Source organism: Pyrus communis, chromosome 14 (genome assembly GCF_041283825.1).
Source record: "Pyrus communis isolate YQ-2024b chromosome 14, ASM4128382v1, whole genome shotgun sequence".
Classification (NCBI taxonomy): Eukaryota; Viridiplantae; Streptophyta; class Magnoliopsida; order Rosales; family Rosaceae; genus Pyrus; species Pyrus communis.
In genome coordinates, this window is record NC_142578.1 from 13,959,432 (window position 1) to 13,973,206 (window position 13,775).

General features: G+C 34.7%; 2 protein-coding genes across 2 annotated transcripts; both read left to right on the forward strand.

The window, feature by feature from the left end:
* The first annotated feature begins 573 nt into the window (after positions 1-573).
* LOC137713858 (calmodulin-7) lies at positions 574-3,649 on the forward strand. The gene is made up of 2 exons (XM_068453211.2): positions 574-2,105; positions 2,949-3,649. Exons 1-2 carry the CDS (start codon positions 2,030-2,032, stop codon positions 3,320-3,322), a joined length of 450 nt encoding a protein of 149 aa, XP_068309312.1. The 5' UTR covers positions 574-2,029; the 3' UTR covers positions 3,323-3,649.
* Positions 3,650-9,307: 5,658 nt separating this feature from the next.
* LOC137712206 (vacuolar-processing enzyme-like) lies at positions 9,308-13,562 on the forward strand. The gene is made up of 9 exons (XM_068451323.2): positions 9,308-9,526; positions 10,355-10,519; positions 10,662-10,818; positions 10,965-11,050; positions 11,178-11,377; positions 11,945-11,993; positions 12,370-12,576; positions 13,052-13,255; positions 13,422-13,562. The coding sequence occupies exons 1-9, from the start codon at positions 9,308-9,310 to the stop codon at positions 13,560-13,562; spliced, it is 1,428 nt and encodes a 475-aa protein (XP_068307424.2).
* Positions 13,563-13,775: the final 213 nt, after the last annotated feature.

The following is a 13,775-nucleotide window of genomic DNA, read 5'->3' on the forward strand; positions in this document are numbered from 1 at the left end:
CTTCTTTGGTCTTGGATGTTATTTTACAAGAGAGTAAAATTGCTATGGGGAAATAAGATAGTACGATAGCTTTATCGACACTCTTTTATAAATTAAATGACAAGAAAGTCGATAATTAAATTATTACTTAAATGTTGATTAACGTACTTATTTTTTATTGTGACACACCATTTAGTTTAGAAAGTTAGTTACAAATTTAATCTACATAGCATTGTAATAATAATAAGCAAATGACCCTTTACCACAGTCGTGGAAATGTGTTGAGCCCTTGCATAACAGCGTGGGTTCAAACTCTGTTAGTAGCTAATTTGGCATCTAATCTAACAAAATCTATTGTTTGACAAAAAAAAAAAAATTGTAATAATAAAAAGCAAATGAGCTATAGGTTGACATAAATAAAGGTTTCAGTATTTATTTCTTCTTTTAGTCTAAGAAGGCTTTTTTAATTCTTTTCAAATGATAAATTGATATCATTTGTAATCAAGTACCAATGAAAATTTAACTTCAGCAGTAAAACAGCAAAAAATCATCCACTTGATACAACCCATGTCCTTTAAAAACAAAAGCAACAAGCGCAGGGAGGTGTGGCCGCACATTCGGTCGGAATTTGTTCATAAGAACCTGATTTCCACCCCTTTGCTAGGCTGCTATGCTGCTGCGGTGCTGTTTCATTTTTTAAGCAATCATGCCAAAACGAAGTCTTTTTTTTTTGTTTTTTTGTTTTTTTTTTTCAACGGGAAAGCTAGTTCGATATAAGGTTTAATATAGAGCGTCAACCGTTCTGGGACATTGAAAAATCCAAAGTTCTTTCATCGAACACACACTGGCGTGTGTTTGCGGCTTTTGGTTAGTTTTCTACATTTTCCAATTCTAGCATAATAGCTTTCATGACATGAAACCTTGGTTTGCTGCACATTTTGCGAAGTCCCATCTTTGAAGATTGCGGTGACTGTAGGTATGGGGGCTGATTGAGGAAGATTTTAAAGGGTTAATAATAACTCAATGTCATATTTTTTAGCAAGTGGTTTGTGGCTTCATTGTTTAAAAGCGTTCGTCCTTGTATCCGAAATTATATGTTCGACTTCCCTTCCTTATAAATTAATGTAAATTATTATATAGTTTTTCAGTAAGGAAAATCATATATTTAATATTCAGATTCATAAATTAGAATTGAATTTATTAACTATATACTTGAATTGACTCTCTCTTCATACCTGATGTTGAGAAGTTTTTAGTCTACTAGTTCTTTAGATGGATATTACATATAGATATAAAAATTAAGAGAAATACTAAAGGGACTTTCTCTAACTAGGAAGTTCTGCAATCTTATAATTTAACGTCAATTTTCGTGTCAACATTATAAAATATTATGTCAAAACATGAAGTGGCAAAGAATCTCCTTAGCATTTTTCAGTCCATTAGTTATAAAAATTAATACTAAAGTCACTTGATTAAAAAGAGAGACGATGGTATAGATAAATTTTATTTTTTTTTGTAGAAATGATATTTTCTATACAAAAAAGGAGAGGAGTTGAGCTTAGTCTCACAACGAGCAAGTAATAATATGGTTCAAATTTTTCTTTAGAGAGAATCGAACCTAAAATCTCTCACTTCACTTATAAGTAAAAAAGAATATCACTATACTATAATATTAAATGAGGACATAAGTATATATTTTTGGTTCAACTAATTATAGCCTGAAATTTGAACTCGCAATTTGGATTTAGAAGTCACTAGAAGAGTTGCAGTCGTCGTACATGAACAATATGGTAATTTGGGAGATGCACAGCTTGGGAAGAGTGTAAAGGCTAGTAAGGGTAAAATAGTAAAAGTGAGACGGGAAGGGAGATGATTGGATGGGACATGGGAGGGGATGCATTGGATGCGCTGGAAGCCGATATAAAAGTGTCAGCTTAACGCGTTATACCCACAACTTTCCCTTGTTTGTCTGAAACTCCCCCACCCCCTCTCTCTGCTCGCTAATTTCCAAGAGAAAAGGAAAACACAAAGAAGAAATCAAGGGGGATCGATGGCGGATCAGCTGACTGACGATCAGATCTCTGAGTTCAAGGAGGCCTTCAGCCTTTTCGACAAGGATGGCGATGGTTAGACTCAGATCTCTCTCTTCCGAATTTCCATCCATTTTTTACAATTATATTATGCATGTTATTTGCATGTTTTGATTCCTTTATCTATGTCAGATCTGCATCTTGTATTTCTGGTTTTGGATCTTCGATTTATAATTGGAGAATTGTAGATCCTCGATTTTGATTTTTAAATTCGGCTTTTGTTTTTAATATTTTGTTTCGTGGAATTATTACTTGCGTTTGTGAAAATCGAAAACAGATTGAAAGGGGGTTGCGATTGATCGATTCAAATTTTCAAATTTCAAATAGGTTTAATCTTGTGTTTGAGTGTTATTAGGGTTTGTGATTTGTAAAAAAAGGAAAATTAATTCCGGAACTTTGTGATTGTTGACATAAATCTGAACATGTCAAGCATGTGTAAGAAATTTGAGATTTATTTTTCTCTTGCAGAAAATATGAGATTCAAGGATTATCGTTGTATGATATTTGTTGAATGCTTGATGGGTTAGTTTCTTCGAATGTCCATGATAGGCTGGTATGGTTCTTGTCGTGTGCGTTCTTTATTACTCTCGATGCTAGGAAATTTCAAATTCATGTGCGCTGTTTTGGATCAGGTTTTCATAGTTGCCAATACCATGCTTTCAAATGTTTGTTTGTGCTCGTGTGTGTATTGGACAAATGGTGTTATGTTTGCTTGGTGAACTAATGCAAAATGGGCGCTGGTTTATGGAATGCCAATACTTTTCGGTATCTAGTATGTAGTCCCGATATCTGCATATCTTGTGTTCCTCATAAGCAAACATAAGCACCCAGAAGAAAAAGAAGCAACTTATTGCTGTTTCTAATAATTTTGTTATGCAGGTTGTATCACCACAAAGGAGCTTGGCACTGTCATGAGATCATTGGGGCAGAACCCGACTGAGGCAGAGCTCCAGGACATGATCAATGAAGTCGACGCCGATGGTAATGGGACCATTGACTTTCCTGAGTTCTTAAACCTCATGGCCAGGAAGATGAAGGACACTGACTCTGAGGAGGAGCTGAAAGAGGCTTTCAGAGTTTTTGACAAGGATCAGAATGGCTTCATTTCCGCTGCGGAGCTCCGCCATGTGATGACCAATCTTGGGGAGAAGCTCACTGATGAGGAAGTTGATGAGATGATCCGGGAGGCTGATGTTGATGGCGATGGCCAGATAAATTACGAGGAGTTCGTCAAGGTGATGATGGCTAAGTGATACTCTTGTCAAAATCCCAACTCACTTGAGAACCAAAGAAAAGGGGAAAAAAAAAAAGGGAAGAGGGCTTAATTTTAATTTGGGAATCCTAGCTTCCATTTTTATGTTATGGTTTTTGTAATCAAGCCTTGAAAGAAAGTAGTAGACTCATGTTGTGGTCCTTTGACAATGGTTTGGCAGTTCTTTTTTTTTTTTTTTTTTTATGCTCCTTTTTAATTGTTTCAGTTTCTGGTCTATTGTGCACCTTTTACTTTGGGAGGATTCAATGTTCTATGTTGGATGGAAGACTCAAATTTATATGTAGTCTATGTCCTCGTTTACAATGAATCCGCAACTGCATGTCTATATTTTTCGGACAAGGATTCTTGTCTATGCATGTACCATTTGTCGACTCTGTTGAAGCACAAGGCCAATCATAACTTGTCGTTAGGATTTTGAACTTGGTAAATTTCTACGATGTTTTGGAGTACTGGATATTACATGGATTATAACGGCCAAATCCTTGGTCAAAATCATAGCAATCAAGATCTGAACGTGTAATGTGCCCTAAAGTTAATTGTAAAATGATATTTTATGAATATTTCACATGGTAAATTGAACTAGTTTAGTTTAAGGCAAAGAATATGTTCTAAAGAAGTTATATTCATGAATCCTTTTTCTTTTATACACATCCTAAACGTTTCTGATTATAGAATCGACAATTGGGCATTGACAATCCAGATAGATTCGTATAGTACTATGTCTTCTCTCATGGGAGAGTGATTGGTTTCAAGTCAATGGTATAAACAACACTAAGACAAGTAAGTATGTGCTCAATAGAGATTGAGTCCAATGAATGTGATCAACAAGGAGTTCTCACATGCATGTCACATGGGGGTGGGTTGAAAAAACCGTAAACCAAGAAAAATGGGACTGAAAACCGAACCGAAAAAAAAAAACCCAACCATAAGTACAAAACCGAACGAACTGAATAAATATATATTAATTTTAATTTTTAATTATTATATATAATGAGTATTTATTTCCAAACTAATTCCAAGCCCAAACTTCAAACCTTTCAAGCCTAAATAGAATGTTAGGTCTCCTATTAGAAAGTTAGAAACCCTAGCATACTAATTATTCCTTCTTTTCTTCTCCCCAGCCGTGTTCCTTCTCTATATTTTTTTCTTCCCTTTTTTCCTCTCATGCCGCCACCTTCATCTCCCTCTCACCCATTTCTTTCCCTTTCTTTTTTTTCTCCCCTGTTGCATCTCACTCGCCATTGTTGACATGCACCAAATCTGGCCACCTTTCACCGCAACTGTTCTGATGGACTTGTTCTCCTCGGTCACTGAGTTTTGATCTAGAACATTCGACTAAGTGTGGTGCAAATTGTATATAATTCTTGTTGATTTTATTCTTTAATATGGCTTAATTTTGATAGATATGAATGAGCTGGGTCTGCAATTTTATTGATTTGGAATTTGGTCTTTTTGATTTTAAAAATTATATTAGATTTGAATGAATTTGAAGTGTTATTTTTAGCTAAAGATTTATTTTTCTTCCAGTTTCTTCAACTTTCATTGTATTCGGCATTATTTGTATTATTTAAAAAAAAAAAAAAAAAAAAGAGAACCAAACTGAAATTGAACTGGAAAAAACCAAGCCAAACAAAATACGAACCGAAAAAAAGGACAAAAAATTGAACCGAACCGAACTAAATAGTAACTTCGGTTCGATTTTTAGTTTTGGTAACAAACCGAACCGAATGGTACTGAACCCAACCTTAATGTCACATGAGAACTTATAGTTGGATAATGCAAAGTAGTTATTTGACCTAAGGACACTAGTTGTCTTGTGATTAGGTCAGTAGTCTTTGATTATGTTAAAGGACTTCCATTTGTGAGTGTCCACGACATTGTTGGGGCTAACCTACTTAATCACGTGGGCACGTGAATGTAAAATAAGGGATCTCTAACCTTTCAACTGTTGAGGGAGAATACTCTTTGATATGATTAACAATCTCTGGCCAAAGTATGAATGAGATTCAGGAAGCCGTTCCAATTCACTTTCAAGGTAATCATGTAGATAGGAGAATCACATTGGATAGTAGACATGAACAAACTATCAATCAAACAATGTAATCAAGAGTATTATATTAGAGAAGGGTCAATTACATTGATAGCCCAACCTCTTTTGATTAAGGTGTCACTCATGGTTTGTGGAAGCCTTGAAGATAAATAATCACAAAGGGAGAATTGAAAGTAAGTTTCAATTCACCATCAATTATTAAGAGATCTAATTGCCTACTGCCTCTTTATAAGGAAGACTAATATATCGCACACTGAGTAAGGTAATGATTGAAGGATATAACAAAGTTGAGTAAGGACAATAAAATAGGTTAATTGTATATGGTCAAGATTAATTAATTGGTTAATTAATCATACGAAAAGTTTGTATTAGGTTTTAATTGGTTTTGGGTTTAAGGGCTCAAATGAGTTTGGGGTCCACAAGGTCCATTGAGTTTAAGTTGTATGTCAACTAAAACAAAATAGGAATTAACCAAAACACAAACACCAAAACCAACCATGCTAGAGGGAGAATGATGGTTGACTTATTACAAGCTTGCCACTCACTTTGAAAGAGGTATAAAGACAGTTTTAAAGGCGACTTTATACCTTTAGCCTCATTAGGGTTATCTTTAAAACAAATATGAGAGAACACAAACTCCTTCTTTTTCTCTAGGAGGCTGGCCACCATGGAAGATTTAGCTACCAATCTTTTCTTCCATGATTACTCATCTTTTTCCTCAACCATCCTTGGTGTCGGAACTTAGAGCCTCTACTTTGGGGGCTTTTGGAGAATCATTCGGGCAACCAAATCCTAGCATTCAAGGAGGCAAAAACATGAAGATGAAGGCTAAGGAGTTCAACTCAAGGAGAAGAATGAAGGCCCTCTCATGGTGATTAGCCTTTGCTTATGCAAAGAGGAACTTCAAAGGTATAAAGCAATCTTATCTCTCTTTGTCTAATGAGTTGAGTCTTCGGTTCACCAATATACTAGGTTTTGAATTTCATGGTTTAAGTTTTGTTCTAGAGTGCATACAAGCATGCTTCTGCCAATTAATAGTTAAATGCATGTAATATGTTGCTCAATAAACTTAATTTATCAGAAAAATTTCCTTCAAGTGGTATCAAGAGCCTAGGCCTAGTAGTTGGTGAACTTTTTGGCTTTTGCTGTTCATAGCTTATGATTTGAATGTTATAATAGTTACACGCTTATTCTTGCTTCTTTGAATGTAAATTTTGTTTAAAAATTTGCCATCTCAAAAGTAGTAGTTGTAGTTCATTTGAGCATAAATTTTGGAGCTAAAATTTGGAGCCATGTTTGTGGGGAAATTTGGCCAAATACATGGTGTGGAATTTGGGTTCATGTTTGTCTTGTCAAAAGAGTTTTAAAGTGACATTAGAAACCCCTTTTGTTTGAGAGAGTTTTGGGTTTCTTTGGATGAAAAATGTCCATGAAGCTCGTTATGGGTTATTGTTCTGTTCTTCATGTTTATAGCAAGAACAAAAAGTTGGGGAGTTCTGATGCAAAATTACTTTGTGTTTTGTTTAGTCTTCGTTTACTTGTTTGTGTGATTTGAATGGTACTTTTCTACTCATCACACTTTCCTCTCTTTCCTCACACTTTGATTATTATGAAATTTTCACTCACTTTCTCTCTACCAAAACCGGCCACCCTATTGTGATAGGACCAAATAATTTTAATTAGATTAAAATTACTCCAAAAACCCTCGATCAAACCAATATTAAGTTGACAAGCATGAGGGTTCTTTGAACACTCTTTCGTGGCTTTCCACCGTGGTAGGCTGTAATCGTTTGTGACTAGTACACCGATATCATCCTATCAGGGGGGAGTACAAAGTATGTGCTTACACTTAGGAGGAGTTCTATATGCATACATGATGTTGTGAAGGTAGGCAACGAGAGTGGCAACATCATATCATTTTGAGGTTATTCTTGAACCCCACACGAACTTGCATGGTGGGAAAGACTTAACTAATGCCATGGCCCCAATATCATATCATTGTGAGGGTGCCATTCTTTGGAGGCCAAATAAGATGGGCACTTACAAGAGATGTAAATGAGCAAGAGTTACTCTCTCATTATTATTAATGCTACCCAACATCATGTCATTGTGAGGTGGGCTTAGTAAAGGTGGCCTCTCATACCTTACTAAGAGTTTTGTCCAAAACTCTCGAATCCAACTGAGGATATAGAATTTGCCAAAAATAGTGGATGATGCTATTTGATTTAAAGACCCGAACCAAATAGTTTAAAATCAATCAATTTAAATATCGTTATGTAAATGTTTACCTATTTGTGGGATTGATTTTCTGATTTGATTTAATTGAAAGTAATTGATTTAATATAGTCATTAATTAAATCTAAATCAATAGTTTAAGGAATTAAACCATAATTGAGGGATTCGATCAATTAAGGTTAATTTGTTCTTTTTTACTTGATTTGATTTGTTTGACAGAAGACTCAGATGTCGACATGTGTCACTCTTGATGACTTGTTCAGCTTTGACGAGTCACATGCAATGTGTGCAATTTGACGAGACCTATAACATGCGCTACATAAGCTGTGACATCCCACATCGCCCAAGGGAGTGATCCTTATATGTATATTCCCATCTCTACCTAGCACGAGGCCTTTTGGGAGCTTACTAGCTTCGGGTTCCATTGGAACTTCGAAGTTAAGTGAGAAAGGGGCTAGAGCAATCCCATGATGAATGACCCACTGAGAAGTTGCTCATGAGTTCCCAAAAACAAAACCTTGAGGGAATGATAAGCCCAAAGCGGACAATATCGTGCCATGGTGGTGGAGCGGGCTCGAGAAGTGATTTGCCCTGGGCCGGGATGTGACAATTTGGTATCAGAGCCTAACCCTAGCCGTGGTGTGCCGACGAGGACGTCGGGCCCCTAAGGGGGGTGGATTGTGACATCCCACATCGCTTAGGGGAGTGATCCTTATATGTATATTCCCATCTCTACCTAGCACGATGCTTTTTGGGAGCTCACTGGCTTCGGGTTCCGTAGGAACTCCGAAATTAAGCAAGAAGGGGCTAGAGCAATCCCATGATGGGTGACCCACTGAGAAGTTTCTCGTGTGAGTTCCCAGAAACAAAACCGTGAGGGTATGGTCAGGGCCCAAAGCGGACAATATCGTGCTACGATGGTGGAGCAGGCCCTGGGAAGTGGTCTCGCCCGGGCTGGGATGTGACATAAGCCCTAGCGAATCAAAATTTAATTTATTAGTAAAAATTTATTTCACCAAAATTTCAATGTCTACACACACACACACACACACACACACACACATATATATATATATTTTTTTTTTGAACGAACAATCTACATTAAGAGGGAGGATGGTGGGCTAAGCCTCACAATAAGCTTGTAATAAAGTGGTCCAAATTTGCCTTTGGTGATAATCAAACCTAAGACATCTCACTTATAAGTAAAGAGAAAAAAACCACTATATCTTAATACTAAATGACTCAGTATCTACTTATATTAGAAAAGGTTAGTCTGCTGTCCTGATCGATAGAGGAAAAAGAATGAATAATTTGCTAGCTTCCCAATTATTGTTGTTATCGAAGAACATGTTGTGATGTTAGTCGTGACAAACTTTCCATTAGAAAACAATTATATTTTTATTTTATTTTAAGAAAAGTCGATGGATTCATTGCCATAAAAAGATGAAGAGTGACAAAACCCAGTTACATATCAACAATTATATTTAATTAACTTGCGTGGCATACAAGTTAATTAACCCCCAGTTGTCGTAGCCTGCACATATATCTAATCGTATCGAAGTTTCAATCCGGACCATTAATCAAATTTTCAAACAAGAATTCAAATCCCCTATAAATAGTTGGTTGCTTTTACACTTGTTATTTAGAGCACACAACACTTAATTAGTTTGAGCTTAAACAATGAGAACATTTTTAATATTGATTGCGATTTTGTTAAGTTTGAGTTGTGAAAGCGTCGTAAATGGATTCAAGTTGATGCCATCAGAATTTCCGGAGGATTTCATCATTCATGTTAATACTGCCTCATCATCTTCTTCTACTGTGGCCGATCAGCAAAATGGAACCAGATGGGCAGTCTTAGTTGCTGGGTCGTTTGGTTATGGCAACTATAGGCATCAGGTGTATATATATAATCACTTTCACTAAATATATGGTAATTATTTATGAGTATATATATGAGTAGAATTCCTTTAATTACGTTGAGGATCCTTCAAATAAGTTTATTTGAGGGGCAACTTATGGTGCTGATTGCGTAACTTTTTCTTAACAATTCAAATGTTTATATTTTAATTCATCATTCATAGATTATTTTTGCAATAAGTTACACAAGTTCAAAATCACTAAGATCCATGTAAAGAAAATAGACAAATAAAGTTCTTCAAAGAAACACTAAAATGATTACCATTTAATTAATCGATCATATGGTTGCAGATTTTGGCAATTTTTGATAATAATTGTATTTAAGGGAAGACCGTAAGATAAACGGTTGGATCCTTGAAATACATTAATTAGGGATTAAGCCCTACAAGAGATGCCTCAATGGAAGAGGACTATTAAATATATGAGAAATGTTCTCTTGTATACTACAGTGCATCTTAAACCATTAATCGATCGGTAAAAAAAAAAAAAAAAAAAAAACCATTAATCAATCATGTATGTCCTTACTACTCTGTGTACATGCTATATATCAGATCATTGATTTTTGTTAGCACATGTCTCAATTCAGAATCAGACTACATATGCATTTTTTTTTGGTCGAAAGCAACATATATATAAGCATTTGTGTGATATATAAGTTTGTCAAGAAAATATATGGAAATATGTAATGGAAAATGCAATTTTTGGAAATATGTAATGGAAAATGCAATTTTTTCTTCTTGTTTTTATTTCTTTTCATCTCTTAAATTATGTATTATTTTTTTAACATGATTTCTCACAATATGACAGGCCGATGTGTGTCATGCGTATCAAATATTGAAGAAAGGTGGACTAAAAGATGAAAACATCATTGTTTTTATGTACGATGACATCGCAAACAACGTTGAGAACCCTAGACCTGGTGTCATCATCAATAAGCCAGATGGCCCTGATGTTTACAAAGGGGTTCCCAAGGTTCTTTACTATCTTATTATGGAGGAGGACCGTCGTAACACATGTGACATACTGATTTGGTGTTACGAAATTACTACTTAATATGATATTTCAAGTATGCGCCACATATTGTGTTTCATATGTTTATTCTTATTTTTGGTAGGATTACACTGGAGAAAATGTTACTGCTGCCAATCTTTATGCTGTTATTCTTGGAAATAAAACAGCTCTCAGCGGGGGCAGTGGCAAGATTCTGGACAGCGGTCCAAATGACAATGTTTTTATATATTATACCGACCATGGCGCCTCTGGGATAATTGGTCTGTAACTTTAATTACTTGATAAAATGTATTTTCTATAGCAGTATTTTGTATACTACTGGTTAACTGTTTATCAAGTGTATGTATATATATAAACCTGGACATAATATAGATTACCTGATCAGTTTTGGATGCTGATTAATTAGGAATGCCTGAAGGCGATTATGTTTATGCTAACGATCTCATGGACGTTCTGAAACAAAAGCATGAAGCTAAGGGTTACAAAAATATGGTAAATAAGTCATCATTGTATTTTGTTTTTTTTTTTTTTCCTTGAATTTTTGTTAAGCAGCACAATAGTGATAGCTGTATAATATATAACTTGCTAAAATAAAAGGTTTCTTACCAAAATTAATCAGGTATTTTACCTAGAATCTTGTGAATCTGGGAGTATGTTCGAGGGTCTGCTTCCAAGTAATATAAGTATCTATGCGACTACAGCGGCAAATGCAACTCAAGATAGTTGGGCAACATATTGTCCTGGTTTTGATCCTGCTCCTCCTGCAGGATATGACACTTGTTTGGGAGACTTGTATAGTATTTCTTGGATGGAAGATTGGTACGCATAACGCATGTGATATTCAGTACTATTTTGAGAACATTAACTGATCTCGAGCTAATTATAAAAGTTTGAAGTCACTTTTAAAAACGGATTCAACCTTTCTGTTTTATACTGTTAAGAATTAACCTTGCATTTGGATTAGGAAATTTAAGAGCAACAATAAAATGATGGAATTTGATTTTCTAGATTATGTGATTTTCTTGTTTAGCTAACATAAAAGTACAATAAAATTTAAATACGAAATTTAATACGCATCTAGAGTCATTGGTATATAAATACCAAAAAAATGAAAATTTAGGTCCCTTTTTGAAAGTGACCCTAGACCTTTGGATGTGCTTTGTACTTTGCTCAGTATTCTCACTTTCTTTGTTCTAATGCGCACCGGATACGTTTATGCATTTGAAGTGTTCTCAATTATTCCTTAAACATTTCTTTCTATATTTAAAATATCATTGAAAATATTTTCAGGCCCTAGTACTAATTAAATACGTACCGTTAATTTGAAAGTGTGAAGATTTTTTGACATAGTTTTCTGTTGCTGTTTTTGTGTAAATTGGGGAGCAGCGATGTCAAAGATTTAAGAAGAGAAACTTTTGCAGACCAATATGAAACGGTAAGAAATCGAAACTTTTGCCTTGTAATTATTTACCAAGAAAAGCTTATATACAATATCTTGAGATTGAGCACACAAACTATAAACCAGACTAGTTAACTATATTTATTTATCAAGACTTATTTAAAAAAAACTATATTTATTAATATGCCTTGTCAACTTCCATTATTTGAACTCTAACTTGTTTGTTTGAGTCGTCGTTTGATATTACGGTCTAGTGGTATTCCTTTTCATCTGTAAGTGAGAGGTTTTAGGTTCGATTCTTACCAAAGGTGAATTTAAACTACATTATTGCTAGCCTATCGTTTGTTAAAAAAAAAAAAAAAAAACTTGATTATTTGAACCATATATTAATTTGTTGGCTACATTTTTACAGGTTAGAAATAGAACCGCAAATACTAGTGAAGGACTTGGGTCTCATGTTACTCAATACGGAAATTTGAACCAAGCCAAGGATTTACTCTTCGCTTACTTGGGTTCAGATGACAACTCTACTACTTACACCAATACTAAATCCTCACCATCATTCTTAGGGCCAGTTTTTAACCAACGTGATGCAGACCTCCTCCACTTTTTGCACAAGGTCTGTGATCTTTCTCTCTTCTAGTTTGGGGTTGTTATGCTGTGAAAAAAAAAAAAAAAAAAAAAACGATGTTTTCAGAAGTAGGCGTAGAGTTGCTTCTGTTTTCTATTATTTTGGATTCATGATTTTGACAAAAAAAACACTTTTTTGTTTCATTTACCAAACACAATTTTAGCCTCAACTTTATTAAAAAGCTGCTTTTAAAATAATTTCAGCAATGACAAACCAGTCCTTAGTGTTTTTTTAATTTAAATTTATTAATTTCTTTGATCAACTTTTTTGGTCAGTCTTATTTTCGTAAAAAAAAAAAAAAAAAAAAAAATCCCTAAATGATAGCTAGGATTAGGTAGAACAAAATTGTTCAACGTACTTTTTCTTTATAAATATTGTTTCTTAAACTTGGTATTAGTTCTAAATCTTAAAATGTGATTTTTGAGCTGCAACCATTCTTTTCATATATCATATATTCATCCAGGTACGTAAAGCTCCTGATGGCTCTCATGAGAAGTATGAAGCTAAACAGAAACTATCTGGTGAAATATATCGTCGGGAGCGCATCGACGACAATATAAATCAAATCGCGAAACTGGTGTTTCAATTTGATTCTAGCTCAAAAATGAAAAATATTTGGCGTAACGGGCAAGCTCTTGTGGATGACTGGAACTGCTTTAAGACTTTTGTAAGTCTTTCTTTTACGAATTAGTATAGTAACAACTATACATACACGTAATATGAAAAATTATGAACTACAAGTATATGATCTATTTGTTTAAGCAAATACCTAAACCCTAGTTAAAACCAACTTGTTTGATGCTAGCTAGTTAATGAGATTGTCTTCCATGCAGGTGAAAACTTACGAGAAATATTGTGGAGCACTCTCAAATTATGGAATGCAATACACAAGAATTATTGCCAACATGTGCAATTATGGGGTTACCATGGAGCAAATGACTGCAGCATCAGCGAAAACTTGTTCTCAGACTTGAAAAGAGAACAAAAGGATTGTGCGCACATGTCCTAATAGTTTAAGCTTAATTTTTTATAAGTAATTGAAAGGTACTTTTCCTTTTTTTATAAATTTCGAAATAAAAAACGTAGTGCGTCGCCTTATTTGTCAACTCTAGTCCTAAGCTCAATTATTTTCCTTGTTGATGAAAGAGTTCGTATTTAAGATTTTAAGAGAGTAAGAACAATAGAAC

Excerpts from the sequence above, each read along its gene's own strand:
- LOC137713858 (XM_068453211.2), top strand. The coding sequence starts at position 2,030 with ATGGCGGATCAGCTGACTGACGATCAGATCTCTGAGTTCAAGGAGGCC. Across the intron at positions 2,106-2,948 it reads TTTCGACAAGGATGGCGATG|GTTGTATCACCACAAAGGAG; the intron begins GTTAGACTCAGA and ends TTTGTTATGCAG.
- LOC137712206 (XM_068451323.2), top strand. The coding sequence starts at position 9,308 with ATGAGAACATTTTTAATATTGATTGCGATTTTGTTAAGTTTGAGTTGT. Across the intron at positions 11,051-11,177 it reads CTAAGGGTTACAAAAATATG|GTATTTTACCTAGAATCTTG; the intron begins GTAAATAAGTCA and ends AAAATTAATCAG. Across the intron at positions 12,577-13,051 it reads TCCTCCACTTTTTGCACAAG|GTACGTAAAGCTCCTGATGG; the intron begins GTCTGTGATCTT and ends ATATTCATCCAG.